General features: G+C 37.0%; 1 protein-coding gene across 1 annotated transcript in view; it reads left to right on the top strand.

The window, feature by feature from the left end:
- rem2 (RAS (RAD and GEM)-like GTP binding 2) overlaps positions 1-12985 on the top strand; it is a 93192-nt gene extending 80207 nt beyond the window's left edge. The window contains exon 5 of the mRNA XM_061936012.1: positions 10271-12985. Within this exon, the coding sequence (XP_061791996.1) occupies positions 10271-10596 (326 nt within the window). The 3' untranslated portion in view covers positions 10597-12985. The remainder of the gene's footprint in view (positions 1-10270) is intronic.
- Positions 12986-13275: the final 290 nt, after the last annotated feature.

Here is a 13275-nt window from a genome sequence, read left to right on the forward strand (position 1 = left end):
TTTTCATTTCATTTTCATATTACAAAACAGCTAGTGTTTTTCTTCCAATTGTGGTCTTTTGGTTGTCTGCAAAACTGTGTGCTTAACCTTGAATGAGGAATGTTAGAAAGAGAGATAATGGACATTTGTTTTGGCTAGAGAGACATGACTGCCAGGGACTTAAGAGGGGAGAGGGTTTTTCGGGGGGCAGACCATCTTGGCGGCGCGACAGATAGTAGATAGATAGTTCTATGCTGGACTGGTCTCAATGTATATATATATATATATATATATATATATGCAAAGCTTTGCAAATATATTACAAAATACCTATTCTGTCTCTGGTGGTTTTTCTACTCAGCTTTAAGTGTCGTAAAGAGCTTGGGAGCGACTTGTGACTTGAATTCCCTGGGAGGAACAACTGGTCCAAAACGCAACAATATATATACACATATATGTGTATATATATACATATACATGTATATATATACACATATATATACACACACACACATACATATACGTATATATATATATATATATACACACATACATATACGTGTATATATACATACATACTTGTGTATACATATATATATATATATATATATATATTCATATATACACATATACATGTGTGTATATACATACATATACGTATATATATATATATATATATATATACGTATATATATATATATATATATTGTCAGGTGCAAACACTGTTGACATCTACTAATCAGACAAGAAGCAAGGAATGAATCAGAGACAGAGTTCAATTTAGCTCATGAGGAGACACGTGTTTTGGGCTGTACTCTAGTTACAGATCCAAACTACGTTCTAAAGAAAAGCCCATGCGCCTCCTCCATTTATTAGGAAAATGGCCCTATTACATCACGGTGACTGAGGGAAGGGGGTAATCTCGACAACTCCAGTAAGACACAATATATGATAATACAAAAATGCAAATATGTTGACACTTGGTGATATCGCCCAGTCTCTTCTGTGCTTTGTCTGGTCTTGGAACCAAATATTCGGCCTTGGCTGCCAGCAGGCCGAGTCTGCACACAACACTGATAACGAGGCTAGCAATCTTTTGGATTGCTAGCTCTGCACAAATTGACAATACTTTATAGTATGGCCCTTAAGCATAAAGTTATGATGATAATATATACATAATTATTCTAACATTTCCCTCCTGTTTATCACATAACTTCCCCAGAATCTTCTTATCCCCAATAACTTCTTCTTGCGATTTTCAGTTAATAGTTCATTTCTTTAGGGCCAAGTTATGTTTACACTCAGAGTTCAACATCATCATATTTTTATATATATATATATAGTCACCAGGGTCTGGAAACAGATCAGGAACACCGTCCAGGTAGGTATCCTCGTCATCAGATTCATCTTTCTTGTCGTCCGCCAGAAGGTGCATCTGAACAGTTCTATCATCTGCTGGGCTAATCGCTGTGGTAATCAGACGGTTAAGCAGAGAACCCAGACAGGGAATACAACTACATCCACACAACGTCAGTTTTGCTGCAAACACAGCCATAGATACTAGAATTGATGATACCAAGGACTTGTATTTGCCGAACACATTCAACCATCCATCCCACATAGGTGAGTGCTCTTCCATTTTACCGTTGAGGGTGCGAAGGCCTTCCAGTGCTCTGGTCAGGCTATCTTCTGCATCAGTGTATTTTGGTATGAAGTACAACACTGTTCACCCAATATTGCGCACACATCTCCTTTTTCCGCTAACAACATGTCTGGCGCCATACGGTTTTGAAAGGCCTTAAGGGAGATTGCGGCGAGTTGATCAGTGACGACTTCAAATCCGGACTTTGTCCAATTTCCTAATCTCTGTACGTTGTAGTGGACGTAGTTTATTCTGTCAACATTCTTGTTAATCGTACACCACCAGCAGACGGATGATTCGAATCCAGCTGCAACTTGATTTACCAATTTGTACTCGTCAGGTACACCTCTGGGGACACCTATAGTATCGATATAAGTTGGATCTCCAACACTTTGCCAGTTTACATCACGTGTAGTTCTTTTCCAATGTTCGGATATCAAACTGTTCAGACGTGTTAACAATTTTTGTACAAATATTGATACATTTACTATGTGTAAGCAGTTGTCTGACGATACGTTTCCTAACTGTTGTCCAGAGCCTAGTATGTTAATGCAGGTGTAATTAGCTTTTGTCACATGTAGTGCAATTCCATTCAGGAGTTGTTTCGCTGATTACTTCAATTAAACCTTTTTGCCATGAGTAACCAATTAACGCCAAAGGAGGAACCAATTATTACACACCAGTTGTTACTTTGAACATTTATCCACATCATCAAATGGTACGCTTACAACTGTGACTTCCAGCGCGTTTAGAACACTCTGGGTTATTCGGTGTTGCGCATGGTTTGATTTATGCAAACAATCACCAGGAAATATGGGTCTAGTCCACTTGACCATGCCCATAATTGGAAACCCCATCTGGACGTGTTGAACAGTGTGGCATTGGGTGGTCTATTTTGTCCATCAGGGAGTGATATGGTTAACACTAGATTTGGGCCTTAATGTTTCAGAGTTATTCGACTTTTAAAGAATTTAGCTTCTTCACTATCTCCCGGGGCCAGTAATTCATTCATTCATTATCAATAGACAATTCAAAACTTTGGCAACTGAACACATATTTACACACCTATGCTTGAGAAGGAACAGGATAAAGAGAATCTTATATTTCCTGCCCCCTTCAACATAATAAGTAGTCTTACTTAATGGATAGCCCAGATTCACAAGCTTACAAACCAAACAAATGCATCCAAATATAACAAAAAATAATATACACCTCACGGGATGATACAAAACAAATACAAAACCAGACACAAAATAAGTAGAATAATACATATAATCTATACTACAGTATAATATATGTAGTGACCAGAGTGTCCACTTGCCCCATATTGGATGTCCTGTAAGGTACCACCAGTAATTTGGCCAGTCTGTTCCCGTGGTGGGAATCCTTTTAAGTTTAACACGAGCGAGCAATAGAGAATATGAAGTGAGTTTTGGCCCAGGACGTATTTTGCTTTATTCATTATTGAAATGTTGTTGTTTTTTTGCCACCTTATGTTGTATGTTTTGTATATAAGATTTCCAGTTCATTTGATCATCTATTTATACTCTCCAAAATCTTGTTTCTTTTACCCTTTCAATATCTACTCCGTCTATTTGTATTCGTGTTTGATGCTCTTTTCTACTGTTACCAAATAGCATTATTTTAGTTTTACTGAGATTCAAAGAGTCAAACCATTTTTTTTAAATAGTTCATTTATTCTGTTATTTGTATTATCTTCTGTGTGTTCTCTCCTGAACAGAAAGCAGTTGTGTCGTCTGCAAATAAAACTAACTTTAAGTCCTTTGTAACTTTACAAATGTGGTTTATATAAATATTAAACAATCTTGGTCCCAGTATTGATCCCTGGGGTACACCACAAGATATATCTAACCGTGTTGACATATTTTCACCCATCTTCACATATTGCTTCCTGTTGGTTAAATAGCTTCTTATTCTTGATTAATTGTTTTACAAAATGAGGTCCATTGTCACTGTATAGATTTAGTTATACCCTATCTTGGTATTATATCTTTGCATAATGCTTTTACTACTGTTAGCACATCTGCTTTTCCTTTAGGAAATATTTCTACCCACTTTGAAAATGCATCTACTATGACCAAACAATACAGTTTTCCTTCACTCCTATTTTGTTCAATAAAATCCATGCATAGATGCTGGAACGGGTGTTTTGGTTTGGGGAATTGGCCTCGCACAGGTCATGCATGACCTACAAATTTTTATTTTTATTTATTTTTTGAATAAGAATAAAAGCTGTAGGTAGTATAGTACTTCTGTATAAGGGTCACCATCCCTCCTGTTGAGACATGAGTACAACCATGGCTCAATACTGCTGCCCACTTATACAGATTTTTTTGGTAAAATTCGTTTATTGTCTGGACATACATAGATGTCGTCTTTGTTCAACGTGGCTCCGTTTTTTGTTTTTGTTCTTTTTTTTTGGTTTATTTTTCCATTTATCTTTTTCTTTTGGAGTACTTTGTTGTTGCATGTCTTTTAGTATATCATTATTCATTTCACTAGTTTAAAACCTTGTGTTTCTTCTTCTGCTGTTTGTTTTGCTGTTTTGTCCGCAAACGTGATATTGTCATGATCCGTGGTCCGGATCATGTTTTGTTTAGTTATGTTCTGTTAGTTTTGGACTTCTTTAGTTCCCGTTTAGGATTCCTTGTTTGTTTTTGTCACCATGGCGACTTATTTTGTTCACCTGTCTCTGATTAGTGCTCGCCCGCTCACCTGCTTCCCGAGCACCAATCAGAGGCATTATTTAAGTTACCTCTGCCAGTCAGTGGGCCTGGCTTCATTATTTATGTCACACTGTTTGTGTCACGCTTGTACCAATTAAGTTTCTTGTTCCATGCCATAGCTTCTGTTTTAGTCTTAGCTTGACGTGTTTTAGGCACGCCTTTCTTTTTATGTTGTTTGTGTTTTTGGTAGTTAGATGATTTATGTTAATAAATCCCATCCTACCTTTACACCTTCGTCCAGAGCCGTCTTTTTGCATTGAAAGAACGAACCGCAGCAAGCTGCATAACCCACGTGTGACAGATATTGCGTCCGTTCCGTTGGTGTGTGCCACACATTTGCACATTGCTATTTTAGCTGCTAACTGTACCGCTTTTAATATTACTTTTAATAGTTCTCCATGTGTTACAAGGTTTCCCGTTGACGTTATCATTCCTCTATTTTGCCAGTGTTGTGCAAATGTGTGCACTGTTGAGAATGCATATTGACTATCTGTGTGTATTGTAACATTTTGATCTTATTAATTTACTTGCTTTAGTGTTACTAGTTGTGCCGCTTGCATTGAGTCATTTGATGCTCATTTGATAGCTTTCAAAACTTCAGTTGCTGTAACAACCGCACATATCCTATTCTATTTTTATTTCACAGAATGCTGCTTTAGCTTCTAAATTCCACTCTATTGGTGTTGACATTTTTAGATCTTTTTCATACATTAATTTACTTAAAGGAGCTACTATTTCTGTGTAATTTGGTATCCAACTTCTACAGTAATTAGTTAATCCTAGAAATGACAATTTGCTTCTTTGTTTGTAGTTTTGGTGCTTGCAGCACTGCTGTTTTTCTGCTTCCCACAATAGTGCGTCCATCTTTGTTTAGAGAATGTCCTAGATATTTTACTTCTGTTTTGCATAATTGGACTTTTGTTTTGCTTACTTCGTGTCCTTCACTGTGTAGATGATTTAATAAGGCTAATGTATCTTTTCTATAGGTTTCCTTATCCGGTGATGCTAATAATATGTCATCCACGTATATCAAGACCTTTTTCTTCCTCCTGGAGGGTCGAATTTGGACATGCTTGCATGCATTGCTTGTGAAAAGATTGTCTGACTTTCCGCATACCCTTGAGGTAGTCTTGTATAGGTGTATCTTTTCCCTTTATAAGTAAATGCAAACCAAAATTGACTTTCTTTATGTATTGGTATCGAGAAGAATGCATTACTGATATCAATCACTGTGAAATGTGTCCAATCCTGCATATGATGTTTAAAATTACAGCATTTATTGTCCTAATAAACACTAAATCAATATTCCTAATTCAAATGTTATACCTATTACTTCATGTAATTTTAAATAACATTTTAAACCCACTAAAAACTGTCTAGGTGTATTAACTATAATTTTACAACTCAGAAGAGACATTCTTCCAATTCTTAATGTTTTATCTGTAATTATTATTCAACAATATTCAAAGCAAACAGTTGAAATGGTTATATTACTCACATTATATTATCAAAAGTCTATAGCTAACTGAAAGCTGTTGAGATTGCCATGCCTCTTTATTTATTTAATGTTATGCCATTATCTTATCGTAGCTCACCACCCAGATGTATGGTGTACTCGGATGTCTAAAAAATATTCTAACCCAAGAATGTTAGACTACACTTTAAAGTTAAACAACTTAAAACTTACACTTAATACATTTATTTTCTAACTTGCACTCCTGGTGCGCCATACGCACACACACACACACACACACACACACACACACACAAGGTTATGTGTGTGCGTGAGTGCACATTCTAAGAGATAAGGCGAACACACTCGAAGAGCGTTTTTCTTTTTTCTTCCTCAGCCTCTAAACATGTAACTTATTTTATATCATTTTATCACGCTATACATATCGACTCTCATTATAGTTATTAATCTAGGTTTTTATTTGTTCCATTATTTTAATTATAGATATATATATACATATATATTTGTATATATAAAAGCGCTATTTATATATCCAAACATACATGTATATCTTCAATCTACATTTTCTTCATATCTTATTTCAATATCCCCCATTATCTCTCGTTCGCATTAGTTTATTCCATTTTGCATTAATTCTTCCTATTGATTTCTTCCCATTTCACTTAAACTACCAAACAAACAAATACACAAACTTGCAGCGAACCACAACCAACAGCATACCATTTGCGAATACCTTCATTTGTCACTTTCTCATCTTTTCTTCACTTTCGTTTTCCTTTACAAACAACATCCTGTATCCATCTCTTCCTTACACTTCACACAATATTTCTATTTTCTGTTCTCCTCTCCTAGAAACCATTCACGTAACATAAGGTTATAAACATTCTTTTTCCATATTTTCTCAATCCATTCTCTTCACCCTCAATCTTCCTTCACCTGCTCTCTCTCTCTCTTTCTCCCTCTCTCTCTTTTCACAATACAAACACAACAATCCAAAATAAATCAGTCTTATAAAATACAACAGGGTCAGCAGCAATCCAAAACCTTTTAATGTCATGCATCTTTATTTATCTCTTAACAATCATTCCTCCTTCATAACCTGAATTTTAGAATTTTAAACTTTAGATATGATTTAGACACAAAAAAAAATCCTTTGTCTCACACGCCATTAGACTGTACAATTCCTCTCTGGGGGAGCTAGGATGACAGGGGATGCAAAACAATAACAGTGCAATACTTTTTCATAACATGGTCATTAATGCCTAGTTTCTCTTGTGATATTCTTATTTTACTGTTATATTTTCATTCTCATTGTTGCTTTTTATTTTTATTCTATTATAATATTTTTCTATTTTGTTTCCATTTATACCCCCATTATTTACTTTTTACTTTTTAAACTCAATCTCAATTTTGTACACTGCTGCTGGGATTTTAATTTTCCTGAGGGAACTCTCCTGAAGGAAAAGCTGTAGGTAGTATAGTACTTCTGTATAAGGGTCACCATCCCTCCTGTTGAGACATGAGTACAACCATGGCTCAATACTGCTGCCCACTTATACAGATTTTTTTGGTAAAATTTGTTTTTTCTCAGGACAGTCTCGTGCTAAATGTCCTTCTCTGCCACAACGCCAACATGCAGTAGGGTGTAACCGCTGCCGTTGTTGTTTTCTCCTATTTTGGTTATAATAGATTGTAATAGACCATATCAGATCTGCGTTTCTTTGGGTCCCTCTTATTCTTATTCAAAAAATAAATAAAAATAAGAGGGACCCAAAGAAACGCAGATCTGATATGGTCTATTACAATCTATTATAACCAAAATAGGAGAAAACAACAACGGCAGCGGTTACACCCTACTGCATGTTGGCGTTGTGGCAGAGAAGGACATTTAGCACGAGACTGTCCTGAGAAAAAACAAAACGTAGATCAGCGTTAAACAAATTCTAATCAGAGGACATACTAAGTTATGAGAACTTAAGTAAACAGACAGCAAGTAAACCAGAAATAATAATTGAAATAAATAACAAAGAAAGCAAATTTCTATGTGACACTGAAGCATGTAGAATTACATGTAGAGAATAAAACTAAATGGAAATAAATGTCTGCAAGATAAGAAGTCTGTCCAGTGTTTACAAGGACGAGACGTCATGAACTGTGCTCGGATTAGTAATAGATAGATAGCACTCTATTTTGTTTCCATTTATACCCCCATTATTTACTTTTTACTTTTTAAACTCAATCTCAATTTTGTACACTGCTGCTGGGATTTTAATTTTCCTGAGGGAACTCTCCTGAAGGAATCAATAGAGTGCTATCTATCTATTACTAATCCGAGCACAGTTCATGACGTCTCGTCCTTGTAAACACTGGACAGACTTCTTATCTAGCAGACATTTATTTCCATTTAGTTTTATTCTCTACATGTAATTCTACATGCTTCAGTGTCACATAGAAATTTGCTTTCTTTGTTATTTATTTCAATTATTATTTCTGGTTTACTTGCTGTCTGTTTACTTAAGTTCTCATAACTTAGTATGTCCTCTGATTAGAATTTGTTTAACGCTGATCTACGTTTTGTTTTTTCTCAGGACAGTCTCGTGCTAAATGTCCTTCTCTGCCACAACGCCAACATGCAGTAGGGTGTAACCGGTGCCGTTGTTGTTTTCTCCTATTTTGGTTATAATAGATTGTAATAGACCATATCAGATCTGCGTTTCTTTGGGTCCCTCTTTCCATTTTGAGAATTTGGAGTAATCCGTCGTACCCTACAGAGCCGAACTTATAAGGATTACTTTTGTCTTTGTTGTAAGATAGTGGTTCAATTTATTATTGTGGTACACGTCACTTCTACTGGAGGTTTTCCCCCCAGTGGAGATGTCTTGCCTGATGCCTCCACAATAACCCACTATTACTTCTCACAACTTTAGTATGGAGTGATCGCCTAGTGGCGATAACTCCCACACACTCTCACGTTCATACCTTTCACACTTGTTTTACGGAGGTTTCAGTACTTGTGGACTCCGACGTCCTTATATGGCCTCTTCTGTTTTAGAATTGTCAGTTTTTACGTGGACTCCGATGTCCTTAATTTGGTTTATTTTCAATGTTGAATCTTACATAAGTTTCATTCTTTGCGGACTCCGACGTCCTTCTGATTTGTAGGCCTTTTTACCTGTTAGAGCCTAGGATTTACAGGGTTTGTTTTTGCGTCGTAACCCTTAGTCACATGCTTTTTGTATGCGTCGTAACCCATAGTTACACGCTTTTTTTTCTTCTTCTATGCGTCGTAACCCTCAGTCACACGCTATTTTTCCTTTGTAATTCAAAACGTACTCACTGAAATCTGCGTTCCTTCCTCTTGTCCTCGGTTCCCCGTCAGTCGTCAGATCCAGCCAGGGTGCAGAAAAAGCAGCTCCTCAATGGGAGATGTGGGTGCCATGGTCTTCTGGTTTTACTCACCAGGCTGGAATCGTCAGACGTGTTGGGATCCGGCTCGAAGGACCAAGGAGATGTCAGGTGCAAACACTGTTGACATCTACTAATCAGACAAGAAGCAAGGAATGAATCAGAGACAGAGTTCAATTTAGCTCATGAGGAGACACGTGTTTTGGGCTGTACTCTAGTTACAGATCCAAACTACGTTCTAAAGAAAAGCCCATGCGCCTCCTCCATTTATTAGGAAAATGGCCCTATTACATCACGGTGACTGAGGGAAGGGGGTAATCTCGACAACTCCAGTAAGACACAATATATGATAATACAAAAATGCAAATATGTTGACACTTGGTGATATCGCCCAGTCTCTTCTGTGCTTTGTCTGGTCTTGGAACCAAATATTCGGCCTTGGCTGCCAGCAGGCCGAGTCTGCACACAACACTGATAACGAGGCTAGCAATCTTTTGGATTGCTAGCTCTGCACAAATTGACAATACTTTATAGTATGGCCCTTAAGCATAAAGTTATGATGATAATATATACATAATTATTCTAACATATATATACACACACGTGTGTATATATATATATATATATATACACACACACATTATGTGCATATATATACACACACATACATTAAAAAATTAAAATGCCCCCTTGTGGTGGGAAACTAACGATCATAACTTCCTTCCACACGCTCTGATCTTTCTGAACTTTTTTTGACGGTGCGTCGGAGTGTTGAGAAGGACGTGACTGCAATGCGTCACGCGTTAGTCAACCCCCGAGTTTCCCTTTTGTCATCACCGAGGACTGATTTTATTCACAGTCCAGATTGGTTGATTCCGTCATTTTGTGCCAAGTGAAGCCAATCAGCATCTGACAGATCCAACTATAGTGAGAGCAATTTTAGGTGGAAACGTTAACAATGAATTGTTTTCTAATCACCTCCACCTGGCGTGTGATTGACACTTCTCCTCTCCTGTGCACCAGAGGCCCAGTCCAGCGCCATGATGTACGACTGCCACTACCTGGAGCTCTCCGCCTCCCTGGAGCACGGCACCAACGAGCTGCTGGAGGCGGCCGTGCGCACCGCTAGGGGCGACTGCGTGGGCCCCGACTGGGCTGAGGGGGGCGAGCCCGGCTCGGGCCGCAGGGAGAGCCTGACCAGCCGGGCCAAGCGCTTCTTGGCGGGGCTGGTGCCGCGATCGTACGGCCGCGAGCGCGAGCGGGGACGCTACCGGGAGATGAGCCGCCACCGGGGCAGCAAGATCTTCCGGCAGAAGTCGCGCTCCTGCCACGACCTCAGCGCACTGTGACGTTACACACACACACACACACACACACACACACACACACACAATTGAAAGGTATGCCGGAAGTGTGGACTGTCCGATGGAGGGTTGTGTTCATGCACAGGCTTGCATAGACTCATGCCCCCCAACCCCCAACCATCTTAATCCAGCCTTACATTTACGGGTGCCTAATGTTGGTTTATTGTGAGGTGCATCGATATTAAGGATGGATCAACTCAGCTCGAACACAACCCCAAATCCGAAATGTTGCAACGGTACCATACCATACCAACTTTAGCTGTGGCTATGAAAGTAGCTTACCACCACCAGGTGTGAATGAATGATGGGTTCTACATGTAAAGCGACTTTGGGTACTTAGAAAAGCGCTATATAAATCCCAGTTATTATTATTATTATTAACTTTGGTGCTGTCAAATTAAAAAAAAAATCTGAATAATCAGACTTTTAAATGTAGATTAATCATGATTAATTAAACTAAGTAACACTAAGCCAGGTTTGCATAATTTAATCAACTTAATATTTGGACACAAATGCAATTTTACTGTCAGAATGTCAGACAGGAACATTTTTTAGATTTTTAAAAATCTATACACAATTTATGTGAGAATATTTTGTGATTAATCGCATGAGTTAACTCATTAAATTTGACAGCCCTAATTTTGTAATTTAATAACCGTGTTTTATACTAAAAACCATCAATTTTTACGAGATGCGGCACATGATTTTTCGACATCTTTACATACAACCTAATAAATAGTGTGCAGTGTAAAACATTAAATGACAAATAATATAGCGCTGTCAAACAAACATTTTTAATCAGATTAGTCACACTTTTGCATTTTGATTAATCAAAATTAAATGAAATTTACTTAAAAAAAACAAAAACAATATTTTGACACGAATTGAATGTTATTGTAAGAATTTCATACAGGAACATTTTTTAATATTGATTAATCACATAAATTAACTAATTAAATATGACAGCTATTGACATTTAATTAACATTTCAAATAATCAAATTTATGATTTATTAAGCTATGTTTTGGGGTGTGAAACTTAATTTTTGACATCTTTACATAAAACCATAACCTAAAAAAGTGTACATTAAATTGTTTACTAGTTTGTTGTATGAAACATGTATAATAAATGACAAAATAATTTTTAAAAATTTGTGCTGTCAAACAAACATTTTGAATCAAATTATATACATTTTTGCATTTTGATTAATCGCAATAAATTACAGTAAGTTTTTTTTAATAACCTAATATTTTGACACATTTAATTTTGTTAAGATGTCATATAGGATTTTTTTTTATTTTTTTTACTCAAATGCGCATCATATACATGATTAATGCGAGCATTCTTTGTGATTAATCACGAGTTAGCTCATTAAATTTGACATCCCTAATTTGTTATTTATTAAACATATTTTAAACTGTGATTAATCACAATGACTGCTCGCATTTATCATGTATTTGATGCGCATTCGAATAAAACATTTAAAAAATGTTTCCTATATATATTAAATAGAAAAAAAAATTGTGCTATCAAATGATGACATTTTTAAATCGAATTAATCAAAATTTTGCATTGTGATTAATCAGAATTAATTCCGGTGAATCGCATTTGATACTTTGAAGCAAATTACATTTTATTGTCAGAATGTCACAGATGAACATTTTTAGAACATTTTACTCAAATGCCCCACATTTATTTAAGCAAAACTTGCCAACAGTTTTATCTAAAGTCCAGTCAGGGTGTAGTAGGAACTGAAATTGACCAGTTTGAGTCTTTTTTAGTCTGCTTTTCGGGTAACCACCGGTAAAGGAGCAAATAAATTGCGCGATTAATCGCTGTATGACATGATGTTTTGTGAATAATCGCGCGAGTTAAACCGTCGACCCTGACAGCACCGAACAAAAACATGTTACACAGGACACAAAACAAAAACGGCACCTTATTTCATGTTTCACCTCAGGTTTTTGATTCAGATTATGGTGATATATCTGACCAAAAAAGTATTACGGCATTCCCTTTGTTGGTTCAGGAGTCTTTACAGTATTTGGAAAAAAAGAAACCTGTTGTGTACCAGTCTAAGTCCAGTCCTGGTCAAAAGTCTTGAGTTTCCAATCATTTCTACAACTCTTATTTTTTTGTGATTGGAGCACATACTTGTTGGTCACAAAAAACATTCATGAAGTTTGCTTCTTAATATTTAATATTTGCTTACATGACCCTTGGCAAGTTTCACTGCAATAAGGCGCTTTTGGTAGCCATCCACAAGCTTCTGCTTGAATTTTTGACCACTCCTCTTGACAAAATTGGTGCAGTTCAGCTAAATTTGTTCGACTTGTTTCTTCAGCATTGTCCACACGTTTAACTCAGGACTTTGGGAAGGCCATTCTAAAACCTTCATTCTAGCCTGATTTAGCCATTCCTTTACCACTTTTGACGTGTGTTTGGGGTCATTGTCCTGTTGGAACAACCGTCTGTGCCCCAGACCCATTTCTCCGGGCTGATGATTTTAGCTTGTCCTGAAGAATTTGGAGGTAATCCTCCTTTTTCATTGTCCCATTTACTCTCTGTAAAGCACCAGTTCCATTGGCAGCAAAACAGGCCCAGAGCATAATACTAAGTTGTGGGTTAGTCTGGGAAGACATAAGGTTAGGGGAGCACACCCTG

This window comes from Nerophis lumbriciformis, linkage group LG03 (genome assembly GCF_033978685.3).
Source record: "Nerophis lumbriciformis linkage group LG03, RoL_Nlum_v2.1, whole genome shotgun sequence".
NCBI classification, from domain to species: Eukaryota; Metazoa; Chordata; class Actinopteri; order Syngnathiformes; family Syngnathidae; genus Nerophis; species Nerophis lumbriciformis.